Raw genomic sequence first — 21,943 nt, 5'->3', positions numbered from 1 at the left:
ATAAAATAATTAACAATAATAACAATAAACAATGATCAAAATGATATTATCATTATTAATAAAGTAACACATTGATAAAATATATAGTATAAATATATAGTATAAATTTAAATATACTAGTCGATTAGAAAATGTCACATCCTACAAATTTGCACTTTGAAAGTGTAGATTTTTCGTTTTTTCAATTTATCTTGAAAATATCTTGCTATGTACGTGAATGGATTCAAATAAACTGCGTTTATATGTAAATAAAACAGCATCAACATATATCAGTGCATTTCTGATTTACTTTAGTTTTCTTATATACAATGTATGATCAATTATTTTTTTCTATGTATGCAAAGTGTTAAAATGGTTTTACACTTCTGGGTTAGAATTTTTGTTTTAATTGGATTCAGCTTTAGATTTATTGACCAACTTTTTAATCTTTAAAATTAACAATTTGTTTGAATAGAATTTTTAATAAATAATTATAATTATGCGTGAATGTTCGAGACGACGTGTACAATCAGAAAACAGTCTAACAGGAAGTGTAAAATATTAATGACATTATGTATACTTATATTGCATAATGATTATGACGATATATCACATTAACAACAGACATGATCAATTATTATGCACGTGAAAAGATTGTAATGAAATGATGAAGCTAATATATATACAGGTATGAAATATTGAAGCTCGCGGCGTGCTATTTTGCTCATACCCACAATCGCCCATGATCGTTATAAATAAACCATGTGATTTACAGCCGAAAATCACGTGGTAAGCGGAACTATCTCTCCGCGGGCGTAGAGTCGTAGAGCAAGTCAGTGTTCATTCAGTCAGTTATTGGTGATCTATGCAAGTTCTCGGAGCGACTTCGTGCCATCTGTTGTTACGGCAGCGACAGCAGCGTTTAGTATGAGCTTATTAAGCGGCAAACTTCTGTAGCAGTTTCGAAGTAACACGCGCGTAGCATCAAAAGCTCTTGTTGACCTCTCGCGTAGTCTGTGGTGACCTTCGTTCGAACCTGACCGTGGAGCTGTGTTCCTCCAGCTAGCAGCCAGTCCTGAGATATCCGTTCTTCGTTTCTGTCGAAAGATACTGTAAACGGTGAGTGAAAAAAAAAATGTGGCGCTTCGTCGATCACCCATAATTTTTTTTATCCGATTATCGAGAGACCGGTAATCGAAAGTCATACGACAGTGGAATGTTCGTCATTGACCTTTGAGCATACTCGCTGTAGAATCTTCGCAATCATAGTTTGCTTCATGTAATAATTTAATTTAAAAGATTAATGAACCCTCGAGTCAGTATCAAAATCGACCGCGAAAAAACGTGCTCTTGGAGTAATATACGTGAACATGTTTGATTTTGCGATATCCGGGATCTACAAATCGAATAAAGTTTATGGATCGATGATTTTCTGCGAGTGTAAACTGCGAGCATACTCGCAAAAATATAGAACGATTAGATTTGATTATGTCACGCGATAACAAATATGTTATTGACCCTTTGGCGATAAATATTCGTGTAGTAGCAAGACAATTTTTTGTACGATGACGAAATCAATCCGCTTGACGAAGATAACGTTTGCCGTCCTTCACTACTAATTAAAACATGAAATATAGTATTTAATGATTTCTGTTTTATGTTTTAATTATATTGCTTATATTTTAAAATATAATTATATATTTTATTTACTTTATTAATAAACTTTATAAATAAATATAGTGTTTCTTTAAAAAAGAAATATTTTAATGCGAAAATATTAAAATTATCTCATTTAGCTTTTAAATTTAATTTTCAGATTAATTTTTAAATAAATATGATTGTTTATAAGTGATATATTTTTGTTTATAAGTGATATATTTTATAAAAACAAAAATAATACAATTAATGAATGTAATGATATTCCTTCTTATTTCATAAAAATTCAATAGGAACCAGTTTTAGAAAATCTACCTGAACCAAATGAATATGTAGTTTGCAGAACAGTCAACAAAATGTCAAGGGAACGTGCTTCCAGAAGATTTTATCGAGTAGACAGTACCAATGATTTGTTTGAATTCATGGACCGTGGCTATACAGCCCAACATGAAAATCGATGGAACTTTGAAGTTGCTTGGGAAGCTGCCAACAAAGGTATGATATGTATATATACATCAATTTGATTAGGGAATATATAATTCCAATTTTTTATTTTTTTCCATTAATTTTAATTTCATTAAATTTAATTTTATTTTTGAATTATTAAATCATTAATAATTTAAGTAATTTAAATAAAATAATAATTTGTGTTGTAAAACAATTTCTTTATGTCTCACAATCCATGATTTTTCTTTTAGTTGGTGGCATTTATACTGTAATAAGATCCAAAGCCTATGTTTCAACTGAAGAAATGGGTGATCAATACTGCCTCATTGGTCCATATAAAGAACATTTGGCACGCACTGAAATTGAGGAAGCTGATTTTCCTCCTCATAACCCTTTACATCAAGCAGTACAAATTTTGCGTGATCAGGGATATAAAGTAAGTTATTTATATCAAAAAGTAAAGAAAATTTTTTATCTACCTTATGTTTCAATAATGTTGAATTGATCTACAAAGTTATTAACTGCATCATTTATTTATTTTATTGTATTATTGTTATTCAAATATAAGTTGATTAATACTATAAAAATTTATAATTTGCTAAATTAAATATATCGATATAAAATCTATTACAGTACTAAATTATACATAAATATATTAATATTACTGATGTACACTTGTCTCAAGTGCATAAATATTTAAAACATAAGTAGCAACTAAATATATTTAGTTTGACAACAAAATCGTGACTCAATGACTTCAAATTGACAACTTTTTTTCTCAATGTAAAATGCACAGATGTAACATCTTCCAAATTATTGCTTATCCAGAATCGAAACTAATTAAGGAATTGTATATATTCATGAATGATACATTTAATAGCATACCATTTGTAGCATACACCAAGAATAATGAGTTGATTATCTCCCATGGACAAATATAATTCAAGAGCTTGAACGTATCATGTTTCACAACAGTTTCCTCAAACGTTAACATTTACGTCATTTGATATTAATCCACAACCATCTAGAAATAAAAATTGTATTTTTAACATATTAGAAAAACAGACATCTTGTTACTGAAATGTTATAATTATAAAATTATATTATAAAATAAAGTTATATTATAAAATAAATGTTAAAATTACTATACTACACACTACAGGTGGTAACAGGCACATGGTTAGTGGATGGAAATCCTCAAATTATTCTGTTCGATATCGGTAGCGCCGCCTGGAAGCTCGATGAATATAAACAAGAATTATGGAACACTTGCAATCTTGGAATACCTCATCTCGATATCGAAGCTAATGATGCCGTAATACTCGGATATCTAGTCTGCCAATTTATTGATGAATTTAGGTAAATTGCTATTGATGCTATTACTTTTTTTACTGTGATGTGTATAATTTATGTATCAATCAATTTTGTTGTTACAATAAAATATTAGAAAAGCAGCCGAAAGTTACTCGAGTGTTCCTCCGAGAATAGTCGTACATTGTCATGAATGGCAAGCAGGTGTTGGATTAATTGCTTTAAGAACAAGACACATGGATGTGGCCACAGTATTTACCACCCACGCTACACTTCTCGGTAGATATCTTTGCGCAGGAAAGACTGATTTTTACAACAATCTAGATAAGGTACAATCGTTTGAGAAAAATATTTTAATTTGGAGATAACTATTTAATGTAATTGGAAATGATATCATTTTATCTAAATTTAATTTTAAAACTAAGGTGTGTTTTATATAGATATTGCTTATTTATATATTACATTAATTAAAGATTAATTTAAAATTAAATTTAAAATTAAATTAAACTAAATTTAACATTACATAAATTTCAAAGAAGTATGTAATGAAAATAATTATATACATATATAGATAGAAGAAGATTGAAGAATAGATTTGTTTAATATATATATTCAATTCACTTAATAATATACAGTTGTTCGTTTCTTACAGTTTAGTGTGGATGAGGAAGCAGGGAAACGTCAAATATATCATAGATATTGTATGGAACGTGCGGCTACACATCTTGCGCACGTATTTACGACAGTTTCGGATATCACTGGTTTCGAAGCCGAACACTTGCTCAAACGCAAACCCGATATTATTACGCCAAACGGATTGAATGTGAAGAAGTTTGCGGCGTTGCACGAATTTCAGAATTTACACGCAATTAGTAAAGAAAAAATACATGAGTTTGTGCGAGGCCATTTTTATGGGTTTGTATCAACGTCATAATATCACATCTCTGCAAATATTATATTATCCATATGATATTACCTACAATGTACGTATGTCTGCAGACATTACGACTTTGATTTAGACAAAACACTATATTTTTTCATCGCTGGTCGATACGAATATGGGAACAAAGGTGCCGATATCTTTATCGAAGCTCTAGCTAGGTTGAATCATTATCTAAAATCATCTAGACCCGATTTAACGGTGGTTGCTTTCCTCATCTTTCCTGCGAGAACCAACAACTTTAACGTCGAATCTCTTCGTGGTCATGCTGTGAGTTACTACTAATATGGATATCTTTTTACGATACTGATTGATAATATTCATTAATTTCATCTCAAATCATTACCAGGTAACAAAATCTTTACGAGACACCATCAATGATATACAACAGAAGATAGGAAAACGAATGTACGAATTATGCCTCTCTGGTCGTATGCCTGAAGCTCAAGACTTGTTGCAGAAAGATGATACTATTAAAATAAAACGGTTTGTTAATAATCGAAATAACATTTTATAACTAGTTTTAATCACTAAATTGCTAATGACGCATATATGCATCATTTTCAAATTAATCGCCAGTGTTGATAACATATGAGCGTCATTCTAAAAGAAAGTATTCTTTATCTGTAATATTTTCATAAAATATAATATCTATTTTTTGGAGTCACTGAATTCGAATATTACAATTTTTGAATTCAATATATAATAGATTTAAAGTAGCAGATGCAAAAGTAATTCTATCAAATTTAATTTTTACAGACATTTACAGGTCTTTAAATCCAAATCTAACATTAAAATTTTTAAATTTAGAAGAATATTGTTGTTAGCAAATACACAAAAATAAAATTAATTGTATTTTAAATCATTAATGTATATATCACACATTTAAATTAACGTAAATGTTAACAATTATTTTTTAATTTAATTATATTTTACTTTTCATTCTTCAATTACAAAATTTATCAATTTAATTTTTAAATTAAAGATTCCTAAAAATACTTGGAAGATTTCGTATAAAATGTGTTGTTCGAATTTATAATTGTCACATTAGGTCTGATTTAGAATACCAATATTTAATTGCAAATTTGAAAATTTAGCTTTACATAAATTTTATTTTTCTCCCCCTTTTTAGAAATCTTTTTTAGGGAGAGGAGAGAACATTTTTATTGGAGGGAATACATTTGTATGAGTCAAGGAGTTAATTTACGAATCCACTTTTTTATTCTTCTGTCTTGCAGATGTTTATATGCTCTCCAAAGGAATGGATTACCGCCCATTACGACACACAACGTTGTTGATGATTGGAATGATCCAGTGTTAAATAATGTTAGAAGATGTAATCTCTTTAACACTGTTCATGATCGCGTTAAGGTAACGACATATTCTATGCATTTTATTCAGTCAGCCTTCAGGCAAGAATTAACAATTAATCTTTTAAGTATTAACGATGCACAAATGCATCATTAAAAAACTGACCGCTAGTGATTTATGTGCGCATTTATGTGTGTCATTTTAAAGAAGTAGGTATTTTGTAACTATAGAATTTTCATAAAATATAGTATTTATAAGTAGAAGTCGCTGAATTCAAATCTCAACAAAATTTTTAAATTTAATATGGCAAACGCAAATTCGCAAACGCAATTATTCTATTCTTATCAGACTTGATTTATATAGATAATGGAATTTTATGATTTTCTAATTCCAAATCTGACATCAAAAGTTTATACTTCGGAAGAATTCTATTCTTATAAAACACATAACACAAAAAAATTTGTTGTATTGTAAAGTTGTTATTTACTCATTACCTACATTTAAGTGTCAACAATTATTTTTTATTTTAATCATATTTTATCTTAAATTGTTTAACTTTTTATTCTCGAATTATAATGTTTAACTCTTAATTTTCAAAAATTAAAGATTCGTAAATCTTGCTAAAAAAGTTTATATAAAATTTATTGTATCAAAATTTTAATTTTTTATTGCGTTCATAATTTAGAATATCAAAATCTTAATTGCAGGTTTGCATTCAACATCTCAACAATGTCAAATTCTTATAAATTTAATGGACTTTTACAAATACAAATCATTAATAGTAAATAATTTTTATTTCTTAACACTTCAAGAATTATATATGGATTAAATATGTAATTGATGTTATTTGCTTATATTTTAGATTGAGATAATATATTTTATTTACAGATAGTGTTTCATCCGGAGTTTCTTTCTTCAACAAATCCGCTTTTCGGTCTCGATTATGAGGAATTTGTCAGGGGATGTCACTTAGGCGTCTTTCCTTCGTACTACGAACCTTGGGGATATACACCGGCTGAATGCACGGTTATGGGTATTCCCAGCATCACCACAAACTTGTCAGGATTTGGTTGCTTTATGCAAGAGCATATAGCCGATCCGATGAGCTACGGTATTTACATCGTCGACAGACGTTACATCGATTTGGAATCGAGTGTTCAACAGCTTGCTCAATATATGTTCGAATTTGCGCGACTTAGCCGTCGTCAACGTATTATTCAGAGAAACCGAACGGAACGTCTCAGCGATCTCCTTGATTGGCGAAATCTTGGCATTGTAAGACGAACATAGATTTCACTACATTCCTTTTTATTTATTTGTTCTTAAAGTATTTTTTGTACACGTGTTTACTGTATATTTATCTTGTTACATTATTCTTTATACACATGCATATCTGTCACAGTATTATCGTCAAGCGAGAATAAAGGCATTGACGACTGTGTATCCTGAATTGGCGTCGGAATATGCAGAAGGTGGAGTCGGTCGATTCCATTATCCCAGACCAATCAGTGAACCGCCATCTCCGACGTCTTCACGGCATACAACACCGGCTGCTTCTGTACACGGTTCGGACGATGAAAACGATGAAGTTGATGATGAAAAGGAAGTAAGTAGTCTAAAACAAGGATATAATACATCATAAAATCGGAGTATAAAACTCGATTTCTTGATAATAGCATTTTTCAAGGATGTTCGTAGTGCATGATTTATACCTCTTTATTTACATTATATTACATTACATTTGTTATTACTTGAATTATTGATTATATTCGGTGATATTTTTTTATTATTTATTTTTGTACAATTTAATTAACATAACTCGTTCTTACAGCTGGAAGAACTGCGACAAACCAACGGAAGATAAATAAGCAGAAATAAAAAACAATCAGAGCGAGAATTACGTGCAATAAAATAATGTTGTGAAATGTACGTAACAGCAGTGCCAAAATGTTAGTTACCACAAATATGTATCTACATAATTTTAATTTGAACGCTTTAATTATAGCTTGTTATTGAAATCTGTCACTGCCGTGCAAAAGAGAAGTTAAAATAGAAGTTAAAACTTAATTAACATCGAAGCAATATCTACGACGATCACAATTATTGTCATCATCGCGAGCGATATTATTTATATTTCATTAGAATTTTACTTGTTAATGGCAATTATTAACTTATTCCATTCGGCCAATCTAAATTTCTGATTATATATAAGTATATTCAAATGATTAACAATCGTTTTCGATACTAACATTACTATCACATATATTAGTATGTGTGTGTCTAAACTATTGATATCATTTTAATATATTAATATGATAATATTTTAATATACTAAGCGAATTAAAAGTTTGAATGTACAAGAGGAAAATGCCACACACACACATATATATCTATGCACTACATTATACTGAATAATTGCACTATGAACGGGATACGTTCTTGTTGTATAGAGATAATTATATTTTTATCAGAATTGGCACTAAATAAAGAGATTTCTATCATTTTGTGTTACTGAATCCTTGTGATATTACTAGCCCGCTCCTCCTTCAATCTCTTTAATTATTAATAAATAAGTGTTGTATTAATATTGCAATGTCATAAAAGTTGAGGCGCAATACAAATAAAAGACAATCCAACATAATAATCGGGAATTTTACTTTGTATCGATTATTAACACAATATACAAACTGAAATGACTAAGTTACATCATTGACGACATAATTATAGCATTTGGCTGTGCATATATATACAGGGTGTCTGGCAATAATCGTCCCACCGGTCATATACAGGTAGAGGAGGTCAAACCGAGTAAAAAAGTCCTTTACCATTTTTTGATTTTCGTAATAAGTACTGAGTAATTAACGCAAAAAGATCGGCGAATCCGCGCAAGTAAAGCGTGCGCGGCGAGGACGAACCACTACTACGCGATCACTAGGCGCGCGATAAAGCGTTGAAAGGAACGCTCTACAAATGACAACGGTGACATACGAGCGGTGGGTAACGCTAAGATCCTTGCGTATTAGCGACACGTAACAATGGGACATCCTTCTCGCCGCGCGCGCTTTACTCGCGCGGATTCGCCGATCTTTTTTCGTTAATTACTCAGTACTTATTACGAAAATAAAAAAATGGTAAAGGACTTTTCTACTCGGTTTAACCTCCTTTACCTGTATATAACCGGTGGGGCGATTATTGCCAGACACCCTGTATATATACAGGGTGTTCGGTAATTGCTGAATCACCTCTCGGGTGCAGGTAGAGCGGATTAAACCGAGTAGAAAAGTTCTCTATTGTTTTGCGATTTTCGCAATAATTAATGAGAAATTAATTAAAGAAGATCGGCCAATTTGCTCGAGTTTAAGCACGCGGCGAGAAGAGACAGTGAGACAGCCCACTGTCACGTGGTCGCTAGGACGCAAGGATCTAACGTTACGCAACGCTCGTATTTTGTCGTTGTCATTTGTAGAGCGCTCCTTCCAACACTTCATCGCACGCCTAGTAGCCAAATAACGGTAGGCTGTACCGGGTCTACCTCATACTGTCACGGGTCTCTTCTCGCCGCGCTCTTAAACTCGCGTGAATTAGCCGATTTTAAAATTAATTCCTCATTAATTATTGCGAAAATCGCAAAATAGTAGAGAACTTTTCTACTCGGTTTAACCTACTCTATCTGCACCCGAGAAGTGATTCAACAATTATCAGACACCCTGTATATATATATGTTATCAAATTATACGCAAACTTTAAATAAATATTTACACATTATATAAAACGAGAATAATTATTATATTGATAACAATAATTATAGCCTACTGTAACAAATATATCATAATATACTCAAAGTCATTATAAGTATCGACAATCTGAAACTATATACGCGTTTAATACTTAGGACAATAAGAGAGTGATAATTTGGAATGATTTTTTTTATCAAGCTTGTTAATCTTAACTATATATATATAATGAGATTCCTATTCTTTACGTCGTTCATTCATGTATTTTTGTGCTGATTATTTACGTTAAAAAATGTTGATACTAAATACAAAATATTCTAACTTCTAGTATATTATTTATCATGTAGTATATCATAGGAGAATTAAATAACTCCATCGGAAACTCTCATATCGCTTTCTTCGGTTACAAATAATGTAATATATGAGTAAGAAAAAAATTATAGTAATTGCAATCGTATTGTACAGAGCAAAATGATGAACATGTCACTCATCATGTGTCCAGCGAGTTTCGTGCGTAGGGACCAATTATTTTTTATTTAAATATCCAATTATGTTAAAAATATTAACGAACCAAGGTAATCGACATGAATTCTTGCAAGCGATATAAATTAACGCATAAGCACAATAAGTACTATTAAGTATATGATCACTTTAATCTAAATGGCACTCATTATGCATTAAATATAAAATTTTACAGAGAACGACACTATATTAAAATAAAAGATATGAAGAAAGAATTACAGTGTATTAGTAATACATATTTTTCATACTTTGAGTATCCAATACATCCATAATATTTCTTTTTGCAAAATTTGTTGAAATAGTTACTTGTCAATTAACCAGAACTATTTGATTAAAACCGATAATTTTATGAAATTGGAGCAGCTCTTTTTGTAATAATATATGTTCATATGAAAGATTAGCTTAACAAACATTAGCTTATATCTCGTGCAGTTCTTGTAAGGTAATTTTGTTATGACTGCAGAAGTATGAACTTTAACTTTCATTCAATTGTAGTCTATTACTAAAAAAAAAAAAAAAAAAAAAAATTTCGAACATTTTTTTTTTCTATTAAAAGTGTACAATTTGCACAGTCAATAAATCTAATAATCCTAAGTAAAACAACATAATTTGAGTTAATTTACACTTGAAAATATCAAATCCCATTAAAATATAATTCAGTGATGAAATATAAAATGACTTGTTGGCAATCTCTATTGTTGATGGACTCGAGAAAACTATTTTATTCGTACTTAATGCAACGACTATAGTTAGATGCTTTTATTTACTGGCAAGTTATGTTGCATACTTTTTATTGTAATTTTTTGTAAAAGTTTGAATCGTGAAGGGACTTGTTTCTTAGACCATTGGTACAGACAACCTTTGGTTACATAACAAGAATATTAATATTAAATTACAATAATATATTGACGCTTAATATGTCGATGTCGTCAACGTCGACTTTACTTGAAAACCATTTCACTAGTGTTTAGTTAATTGGCATTTCATGGCGTATGGCCTTAAAATACAATGGGTAAGTCCGTTACGATCGATTCTATGTTTACGATTAATTATGAAATAATTCATGTTATGTGCTTCGTATTTATTCAAAACTGTATCGCGATTTATCCAAGTTGTTCACCAATTCCACGGATAGATCAATTCCAGTAACTCTATAATAGTGTTTCAAACAATAACATAAAATGCACATTTCATCTATCGTATGACATAAAAACGATGACTATGGATTTTGTGCTATTAGGCACAAGGATTAAAACTGGTATTGCTTCATCGAGCTCGCGAATTTCATCGCTATAGAATAGCGTAATTCATCTCTACGAATAACGCAAGAGTCTTTTTAGTATTAGAAATAAAACATACTGAAATTATATTGGCATTAATCCTTGCATCAAATTGCGTTAAGCAATATTTATCATCTCATTAAATTTACGAGCGATTTAATTGGCGGAGAAGTGGATACAACCCATCATTGGCTAAAGAGAATTTCTACGCAGCTATGATATGCGTGCGGAGTTTCCGCAGCGAGTATATATTCCTTGACACATTCAAATCCTTTTGTTGAAACTGTAGAGGACCGTTTGGAGGACTGTTAAGATTACGGTTTCAAAGGAGGCTGCAATATGTTATTTGCCATTGCGTTAAATGCGACAGCAATCATGTTGCTCTTATCGATTCTCAGATGGACGGATTTTACGTGTGGCTTGGCTGAGTCCCTCCTATTCTCTGTTGCATCATGGTAAGTAGCAGCTCGGAATACTGCTGCATCATGTTGACCACTTTACCCTGATCCTGACCAGCGAGTAACTCTTGAAACTTGGCCGTCGCCTCGTTGGTAACAACGCTCTCGCCGCTACCGTCATTGTGACTTTCACCGCCAGCGACGACCAATCGTAGAGTTCGCATGGTCTCGTTGACAGACGATTCTAGTCCTCGTAGCATTGTATCTCTGTCAATTGCTCCTTTAGAGGGATCATCATCATTATCTATCGTCAAACGTTTGTATAGCTGCACGACATTATCCGCAGTTCGCGTGAGCTCATCCGTGATTGTGTTGCACAGTTGGGTCGACACTGCAAAAATGCAACATCGACGTTAGATCGAATTTGCATATTACAAATCCAACAGGACCAAGGATGACAATAAATGAGATATCGTGCAGCGTGCAGGTTACATCGGTTCTAAAATCCGTATGAGATCATGCTATTATGATTGGCATATCTATCAAGCTATTATGTAATTTTCTAATGACGCACTCTTGTCTATGTGATTCCAAAAAAAGTTGTATATATTATAAAAAACTTTCCAAAAAGATTGTATTTCCAAAAATATATTATAAAAAAATCTTTTTAAAAAAATTATATATATTTATTATAAAAAACCTTTCCAAAAAAATTGTACTTTTAAAAAAAGTTGTATATACCAAATAAAAATTAGCTACATATTCTGCCTATAAAAGAGGTGATATCAGAAAATGACGCCAAGTTTAAATAAAGAACCTTTCAAAAAAAGTTGCATGTATATTGCAACTTTTTTGTTTATTGCTCTATAATATTTTAAGATGTATAATAATATTTTAAGGCTATTTTATAGCAGCGCCAAGTTTTTTGCAAAATTTTGTAATATTTTTTTATTTTGATTAAATTTGAAAAATTTTTTTATTTAACTAGATACAGATATAAAAAAAATAACTAGATACAGATGCAATTATTTTAAAAAGTATACTTAAGAAGAATTAACTAGATATAAACATAAATATCATTTTTAAATAAATAACTAGATATACATGCAACTTTTTTTGAAAGGTTCTTTATTTAAACTTGGCGTCATTTTCTGATATCACCTCTTTTATAGGCAGAATATGTAGCTAATTTTTATTTGGTATATACAACTTTTTTTAAAAGTACAATTTTTTTGGAAAGGTTTTTTATAATAAATATATATAATTTTTTTAAAAAGATTTTTCTATAATATATTTTTGGAAATACAATCTTTTTGGAAAGTTTTTTATAATATATACAACTTTTTTTGGAAAGGTTTTTTGTGAGAAAAACTTTTTTTTAATATAATATATTTTTGAAAGTACAGTTCTTTGAAAAGGTTTTTTATGAGAAAAACTTTTTTTAAAAAAACAATTTTTTGGAAAGGTTTTTTTATAAAGAAAACTTTTTTAATATAACAAGGCGTGTACTTGGCGCCCTTTTTTTTACCTTTTTTTAAAAAAAAGGTTTTTTTGTGAGATATTTCTTTTTTTCAGTAAAAATAATTTTAATAAATATGATTCTTTTTTTTTAGTAAAAATAATGGTAATAATATCCCACCATCACTCCCGTCATATTTTCAATACGACGATCTTCTTTTTGATTATAGAAATCTTAATTTATACAAACCTAATAATTTTTTTTTATATTTCACAACATGTTTTATAAGAAAATTATTAGTGATTATAAAAAGGGTATAAAAAACCATCTGTATTTCTAAGTTATTGCGTTTTTTCATATATAAAAACAGATTACTTTTGATCAAATTTCTATAAGAATGACAAAAACATCTTTAGCACCTCTAGGCCATTGTCTTTTTTTAATTAGCGTATCGTCAGCTTCAATCAAAGTGTTAGACATTTCTTCTCTATAAACATTACATACCTGCCGATTCCACCAATGTGCACAAAGTACACTTTCTGTCCACTAACTACAGAATATTAACAAGGGAACGTTCACAAGTGTCCCCTCCCCCGATTTGATTCTCCTTGAAATATGTTGTAAAACATACAATTTGAGGAGACACGTATTTTTTTATAGCGACCCTAACTCAAATTTAAGGGATCAAATACTCCTTTGAAAAAAAAACGGTTTTTTTCTTTATGTGTAACTATCGCCAAAACCGTAGGAGATAAAAAAATATTTCAAATAGAAGTTGTATGGCTTGTAATGGGCTTTATAACTGTGTAGTTAAATTTTCAAAAAATAAAATTTTTTTTAATTTACCTCCACCCCTTGTTATTATTTTTTCAAATTTCAAAATTTTTGTAATGACAAAAGTTGTAGCATTTTTTACGCTGAATTCAACCATATATGATTTTATTATGTTTCGAAATCACATCTTTCAAAAATGAGTCATCAGTATCACATTATATGTGTCGCGCTGCATGACCGTTTATACCGCACTTGTGTTGTGCATAGTCGCAAAATAAATATAAAAATGACATGTTATTATATATTTGAGAAAGAAAAGTTAACTAAAATTGTTGCTAAAGCATCCCTTCCACATTACACTCTTATAGATAATCGCTGCATTTCGTGCGCAGCGCGTTGTTATATGCAAGTTAGCTATCAGCGCATATTACACTTTAAAGTTTTGCTTGCAGTGACCACGGGAAAATAATTTATGAAATGAAAACAGTGAATGAATCAATCTATTCAACATATATCTACCCTGACTCTACCTTCTTGGCCCGACTTGACTGAGAATGAAATAAAATATAAAATTCTGTACAGTTTACTCTTTTTCAATAATTTTAATATACTGCGATACTACATGCTATTACATTCCACTAAATTACTACGATTTTTTTAAACTATGGTATATAAAATGTATATTATAAGTATAATTATAATATATATATATATAAATAAGCTTATATATATATATAAAAGCTTATTTATTGTATCAATATATTATAATTATACTTATAATATACATTTTATATTTCAAGATTTTATATACCATAGTTTAAAAAAATCGTAGTAATTTAATAGAATGTAATAGTATGTAGAATATATCGCAGTATATTAAAATTATTGAAAAAGAGTAAACTGTACAGAATTTTATATTTCAATTCATTGTCAGTCAAGTCGGGCCAAGAGGGTAGAGTCAGGGTGGATATATGTTGAATAGATTGATTCATTCACTGTTTTCGTTTCATAAATTATTTTCCCGTGGTCACTGCAAGCAAAACTTCAAAGTGTAATATGCGCTGATAGCTAACTTGTATATGACAACGCGCTGCACACGAAATGCAGCGATTATCTATAAGGGTGTAATGTGGAAAGGATGCTTTAGCAACAATTTTAGTTAACTTTTCTTCCTTAAATATGTGATAACATGTCATTTTTATATTTATTTAACGACTATTGCGCAACACAAGTGCGGTATAAACAATGCGTCATGCAGCGCGACGCATATAATGTGATACTGATGACTCATTTTTGAAAGATGCGATTTCGGAACATAATAAAATCATATATGGTTGAATTCAGCGTAAAAAATGCTACAACTTTTGTCATTACAAAAATTTTAAAATTCAAAAAAATAATATCAAGGGGTGGGAGTAAACTAAAAAAATTACATTTTTTGAAAATCCAACTACACAGTTATAAAGCCCATTACAAGTCATACAACTTCTACTTGAAACATTTTTTTATATCTCTTACGGTTTTGGCGATAGTTACACACAAAGAAAAAACTCGTTTTTTTCAAAAGGGTGTTTCACCCCTTAAATTTGAGTTAGGGCCGCTATAAAAAAATACGTGTCTTCTCAAATTGTATGTTTTACAACATATTTCAAGGAGAATCAAATCGGGAGGGGACACTTGTGAACGTTCCCTTTAAGAGTGTTGTCAGCATGTGTGTTGCTACACTTCTGCACTTCAAGACAAGAAAAATTTTTTTTATAAAGAATACTATTATTTTGATATACACTATCTCTATTCGTCTCCACAACACGTTACATATACATTTTACGACCGATATTAATTATATCAATGTGATTAGTATCATTAAAGCTGCGAGCTGACAGGTTTGAGCGCCGCCATGTTGGAAAAGGACAGACATCTTTTAGAAAAAGAAAGGAAAGAAAAAAGACGCTCTTATGCGGGAATCGACATTTCACGGGATGTAGAAAAGGACAACCATGTCGCATTTTGATGCTTTTAGTTGACAAAGGACAAACTTATATATTAGAGAAGGATGACGAACAGACGACGACGACGACGACGACGACGACCAAGACTTACATAAATTTCGACTTTGGCAAACTTTGGCAATTAATATATTTTTTTAGAAAGCATGTACAAAAAAAGTAAAGATACTTTTATTACGTAAATCGCATGTGCTCTATCGATTGAGCCTATTATAAATTCGATCGGTCCACGCATTATTGAGATATGAAAATCTCGACTCCTATCAGCTCATGTGCTCGCGTAAAGATACACGGTCGGTCTTGCGCTGCGCGTGAACTTGGCGCGAGACTACCGTGTCTCTTGATATATAGTATATACAAATAAATAAATTATATATATACACAAGATGTCCCATTTTATTTTAAGCAGTCAAATATCTGAAAATTACGGGATTTTGGAAAAAAATGTTTCGTAAAAAAGTTTTATGATTTCGAGGGCGACATAAGATGGTTCCTTGGATAGTCGTTTGAAGAACACGTGAAGATCACCTCCAACTTCTTAAATGAAAACTTTTATTTTTTATTGCATTCTTATATATTATTCTTGTAGCTTACCTCGAGAGCTTTTCAAAACATTATGATAAAGTATTTTTTTATTAAGCACTTTTCTAGTTATGAGGCTTGAAGTTTACAGTATTACCCAAGGTGTATGGCGTGGAGGTTGCACGGTCGGACTTACACCTCTGTGTGTGCGTTTGTGTGTGTTTGCGCTAACACGCGGGTGGAGACGCGGATCCTACGGCTCGTCACTTCCGCTGTATTTTTTTACTACAAACCGCTCTCCAACTGTGTACCTTACAGCAACTATTCGAAGTTGTTGCCATTCTGCTCGATACAGAGTCGTACTCGCCTGTTAAAATTCGCCACTGTATTCTACATAGTATGTACAGAAATTCTTCTGCAGGCAGCCACGATGCAGTCATCATGTTTGTCGACTGTCGAAGCACGGTGTAAGAATATAAGGTGATTTCACGACCATTGTATTCTATCAAAAAATCTGTGATCAAGATGTCATAGTTAAGGCATGTCACACAAGATGTCACGTTGGTGCAAAATCCCAAGTAAAAAAGAATAGAAGATATGGATAGATGTGGATAGAAAAGAATAGATGATGAATCTCTAAAGCACATCTATATATAATTATAGTCCTAAATAATACAAATTTTTTAAAATAAAACTTTTAACATTGTGTATAAAAATATATATTACTGACAAAATATTTTTTAATTTTTTTATAACAAATTATTCTTAGTTAAATTTGCAGAAAAAATAATTAATAATGTATTCCAGTCTTTATAGAAAATTAAGTTTCTTTAAGAAAATGAATATTTATAATTAAGTTCCGCAGGACAATAAAATTGTAATAAAATTTATATATATATATTTAAAGTCCCTCAACACGTAGCTACCTAGCGGTTCAATGTGGAACAAATGACAGGAAAATCACAAAAATTTGTTGCCGTGAAATCACCTTATATTCTTACACCGTGGTCGAAGTGACGAGCCGTGCAATTCGCGTTTCCACCGCGTGAGAGCGCGAATACACACACGCACGCACACACAGATGTGTAAGTCCGACAGTGCAACCACCACACGATACATCTTGGGTAATGCCGGCGGTACTGTAAACTTCAAGCCTCAACTCGAAAATGCTTAATAAAAAAATACTTTATCATAGTGTTTTGAAAAGCTCTCGAGATAAGCTACAAGAGTATGCAATGAAAAATGAGGTTTTCCATTTAAGAAATTGGAGGTGATCTTCATGTGTTCTTCAAACGACTATCCAAGGAACCATCTTATGTCGCCCTCGAAGTCATAAAAGTTTTGTACGAAACATTTTTTTCTAAAATCCCGTGATTTCCAGATATTTGACTGTTTAAAATATAATAAAATGGGACACTCTGTGTATATAAAATATTTCTATTATATATAAAATTTTATATAAATATAATTTTATAATTTTATAAATAAAATTCTATATAAATATAATTTTGTACAAATAAAAAGGTCTTAGAGTATAACAAGACATGTAAATTGAATTTTAAATAAAACGAAATAAATAAAAAGCTCTTTGATAAAGTAATGTGATAACGAGAAGGTATTTCAAATTGAAGCATAACTGTGACTTTGCCAATATTTTCGTTCATGTTAAAACATGTCAACTGCAACATATATTAGCATTTATGTACAGCTGCGTTTATTTTCCAACCGGATTTCAACTTTTTTTTTTCATAGCATGATCACTTACAAATTTTTGATATAGTGAAATTACATTCACAGCACAGCATTCTCAATAGATGTCTCTAGATTACCTAATGTTTTATCCGTGCCTACTGCAAGAATAAAATTGATATTAGATAGCGATGTGTACCGTGTTAACCCCTTAAATGTTAAAAAATAAAAATGCTGAATTTAAATCTGCAATCAAAATTTTGAAATTCCGAAATGTGAATTAATGTGCTAATTGGACATTCCAACAATAAATTTCATAATTAACGAATAAAAAGTTTAAAAAAATTTACGATAAAATAATTAAAAAAAAAAAAAAGAAAAAAGTTGTGGACACTTAAATGTGACATGTAAATTAAAATTTCTAAGCACATTTTTTATTTTGTGTTGTGTAAAAAAATAATATTTTTTGAATTTCTAAATTTTAATATTATATTTGAATTTAAAGATTATTAAAAAAATTTTAGAAATCAAAGTTTAATGAGTTTTATGAGAATAGAATAATTTTTCAAAAAATCTCGCATGATTTTCATGGGAAAACGTTTTCGGTCAATTTGTCTGAATTTGTGATATGATATAGTTCTTGTCTCTGATCAAAAGACTTAATGGACACAGAATTTTCAAATGAATAATTTTTGAGTTATAGACATTTGAAAGTCTTCTTCACAAGTTGCAAGTCCATTTGCATGCTTATCTACGCGAGTTTGTCGTGCATACCTGCTTGTGTATGCATATTTTTGTATGCATGAATGTCCGTAGATATCCTTATGTTTGTACAAATATTTGTACGTGTATACTGCTTTTATTTATTAATGAAAATTGGCACGCTTGGTCGTCTCACTCTAGCGTGCTGGCTAGCGGCCATGCGCCGTAATGCTGACGCCCCTCAAGCGATACGGCCGACCATAAACACATCAACTTGTATTCATAAATGAATGAAAGAAGACTTTCCAAATGCCTATAACACAAAAACTATTCATTTGAAAATTCTATGCCCGTTGAGTCTTTTGATCAAAGACACAAGAATTATATCATATCAGACAAATTGATCAAAAACATTTTTCCATAAGAATCGTGCGAGGTCCTTTGCTGTAGCCTGCTATATTAGATCTATTGTATTGAATTTAAAAATTTCGGCAAGAGATTCGACTTCAAGGATCCCAAAAACCTACGAATACCGTGTTTTGCGGAAATCATATAGAAGTAGGAAAATATTTTATTTTGTTTTTAGTAACGTGTTTCGCATTAATGCTGGTGGTCAGTTTTCAAATAACACATGTATATGTATATATCATTTAAGGGGTTAATCGAAGAAGAAGGCACCGATTACACAACGTCACCAGTTACACAAATTTTACATTAGAAACAAGAAGTAAATTTTGGGACATTTATTCCTGCAATCTTGCATGCTTACACTCTTCAATGGCGATGAAAGATGATTATTATTGCTGCATGTTTAATAACAGAGCTCATATACTTACACTCGGCACTGGTTACATCGATAGAACGATCCGTGTCTTTAACCGGTAACTCATGAGGACTAGGTTCCAACTGATTTCTATTCGTCGCGGACATCCTGCTTCCGTTTTGTCCAGCACCACCCCGACCATTTGTAATGACAGTCGATGATCCGGATCTTCTCACCGTCGTACCGGGTAAACTTAGACTAATAAAAAAAATATTGTTTCTTGTTCCTAATTGTAATTAAGTTTAACTTTTTAATTGTTAAAAAAACAAATTTAATTTCAACAATAATTTTTTAAAAAAACAACTAATTTTCAACGAAGATTGCATATTTGTATACCATGTTACATGAAAGTTTGGCAGATGTAAAACGTTTTTTTTTTGCAATGACACGCACGCTCGCACGCACATGTCATTAATACTTATTAATATAAATATTCAGTTTTGATTTTATATAAAAATAATGTTGAAAACTTGAAAATAAATGTTAAGCCATTATTTAAATCGTAAAGTCTTTACCTAGCAGAGGAATAGTCAATACTGATACTTCTAGGCCTTGGCGGTAACGCCGGTTTTCCTCCATTTCCATTCGAAGAGGTGTCTTCTGAACTCGAATCTTCTTGATTTCCTACTTGACTTAGATTAACTGCAACACAATTGCATATTTTAAATAAACATGGCAGCATTGTTGATACGTTCATTTACCAGAAAGTAACAATGCAACAAAAACTAGAAAGTAATAACGTAAATACCGGTTGAGAAAGCTCCTTGCATTCCCCGTCTCCTTAAAATCGATGAAACATTGCTGCCAGAAGAGCTCGATTTATTTAGATTGATTTTGTTCTGGGAACTGATCGTTGGCCTCATTAAACCGCTCATTCTATTACCGGATTGACTACTCCATCCTCTACTGTTTCCTCCTGTCATACCGGCGTCCGATTCTGAATCACTCTATAAATGACAATAATTTTTATAATTTTAATATTTATCATAAATTTCATATTTCTTATTGTCGATATTGCAACACATACTTGATTCAAGACACCAACGCTACTGCTTCTTGTCATATGACTTGAGTGATTTTTCCCTGAGGTATGTCTAGACTGACTACTGGAATTGGCATTTCCAGAACCTGCTCTCAAAGTTGTGCTTGTATTTTTACTACCTAGTTTTCCTGAAACTGTTGTTCACTAGTTATGACAAGAAATTTTCTTAAATAAAGTTTTACATTTCTTTAATAAACAAAGTTCTAATATGATCAAGTATTGAACATATTTGTTCCAATGGAATGGAAACAAATTGGTTCAATATTCAATAAAAAAATAAACTTTTTAAATATTTTTATATATTTCTAATATAAATATTTAGTATTTACGGAAATAAATGTTTGTATGTTGTACGAGAGCAGTCTAAAAAGTTCGCGGAGCGACATCTGTAAGTCAATAGTAGAGTTTTAAATTTTAATTGATTGTACAACTTCACTCTTCATATGAATCCATGTGAAGTGCGAAATCCATCTGTCAATTGATTCTTTACTTACAATCCATTCAAAGGTGACATGTCAGTGTATTTTTTAAAATGGAAAATTTGAAACATCGTGATGTAATAGAATTCTTTGTTAAGAAAGGTTTAAAGGCAATGGAAATTCATACTAAAATGGTAAATGTGTTAGGAGAATCTGCTCCTTCAAAAACAATGGTTTGCAAGTGGACACTTGAGTTTCAACGTGGTCGTACAAGCATCGAAGACGATCCCCGCAGTGGACGCCCAAAAAGTGTTACAACACCGGAAATCATTCAACAAATTCATGACATGGTGTTGGATGACCGGCGAATAAAAGTGCGTGAGATTGCTGAGGCCATGGGCATCTCAAAAGAACGTGTAGGTTATATTTTACACGAAGAATTGCATATGAAAAAACTTAGTGCAAGTCGGGTGCCGTATCTGCTAAGAATTGATGAGAAACGGAATCGAATGCGATGGGAAAAATCAACGAATTAAAATATGAATTGTTGGTTGGAACATTCACCCTATTCACCAGATTTGGCTCCTTCCGACTTCCACCTGTTTCCAAAACTGAAAAACTTCGCTGATAAGCGTTTTTCGTCCAATAAAGAAGTGATTGCAACCGTAGACGAGTATTTTGCAGAGCTTCCGCAAAGTCATTTCAGGGATGGGATACATTTATTAGAGAAGCGCTGGACTAAGTGTATTGAAGTTAAAGGAGATTATGTTGAAAAATAAAGCCATTTCTAGAACTATAACTTGTTTTTTTCATTTCCGCTCCGCGAACTTTTCAGACTGCCCTCGTTTATATGCGTGTGTGCGCACGTACGCGGTGTGCATAATAATCATATGGTAAATAAAAATTATTGTGGTGTACGTATGCGCGCG

General features: G+C 31.3%; 2 protein-coding genes across 2 annotated transcripts in view; one reads left to right on the top strand and one right to left on the bottom strand.

The window, feature by feature from the left end:
• Positions 1-778: 778 nt before the first annotated feature.
• Glys (glycogen [starch] synthase) lies at positions 779-8,160 on the top strand. The gene is made up of 12 exons (XM_012362272.2): positions 779-1,098; positions 1,972-2,130; positions 2,334-2,518; positions 3,245-3,441; positions 3,530-3,722; positions 4,046-4,308; positions 4,393-4,603; positions 4,683-4,819; positions 5,572-5,704; positions 6,533-6,919; positions 7,047-7,250; positions 7,476-8,160. Exons 2-12 carry the CDS (start codon positions 1,992-1,994, stop codon positions 7,506-7,508), a joined length of 2,082 nt encoding a protein of 693 aa, XP_012217695.1. The 5' UTR covers positions 779-1,098; positions 1,972-1,991; the 3' UTR covers positions 7,509-8,160.
• The window catches only part of Wdr62 (WD repeat domain 62), a 163,438-nt gene continuing 148,541 nt past the window's right edge, over positions 7,047-21,943 (bottom strand). The window contains exons 20-26 of the mRNA XM_067351996.1: positions 20,581-20,729; positions 20,302-20,500; positions 20,069-20,195; positions 19,567-19,751; positions 18,169-18,189; positions 11,260-11,969; positions 7,047-7,259 (exon numbers count right to left, since the gene is read on the bottom strand). Of these exons, the coding sequence (XP_067208097.1) occupies positions 11,590-11,969; positions 18,169-18,189; positions 19,567-19,751; positions 20,069-20,195; positions 20,302-20,500; positions 20,581-20,729 (1,061 nt within the window). The 3' untranslated portion in view covers positions 7,047-7,259; positions 11,260-11,589. The remainder of the gene's footprint in view (positions 7,260-11,259; positions 11,970-18,168; positions 18,190-19,566; positions 19,752-20,068; positions 20,196-20,301; positions 20,501-20,580; positions 20,730-21,943) is intronic.

Source organism: Linepithema humile, chromosome 3 (assembly GCF_040581485.1).
Source record: "Linepithema humile isolate Giens D197 chromosome 3, Lhum_UNIL_v1.0, whole genome shotgun sequence".
In the NCBI taxonomy this organism is placed as follows: domain Eukaryota; kingdom Metazoa; phylum Arthropoda; class Insecta; order Hymenoptera; family Formicidae; genus Linepithema; species Linepithema humile.
The sequence above is the reverse complement of the archived record's forward strand: the minus strand, read 5'-3'. Positions and strand labels throughout refer to the sequence as shown.

Bases quoted from the DNA above. Each gene is read 5' to 3' on its own strand.
- Glys (XM_012362272.2), top strand. From the start codon at position 1,992: ATGTCAAGGGAACGTGCTTCCAGAAGATTTTATCGAGTAGACAGTACC. The intron at 3,723-4,045 runs GTACAATCGTTT...CGTTTCTTACAG, and splicing joins TTTACAACAATCTAGATAAG to TTTAGTGTGGATGAGGAAGC. The intron at 4,604-4,682 runs GTGAGTTACTAC...AATCATTACCAG, and splicing joins AATCTCTTCGTGGTCATGCT to GTAACAAAATCTTTACGAGA.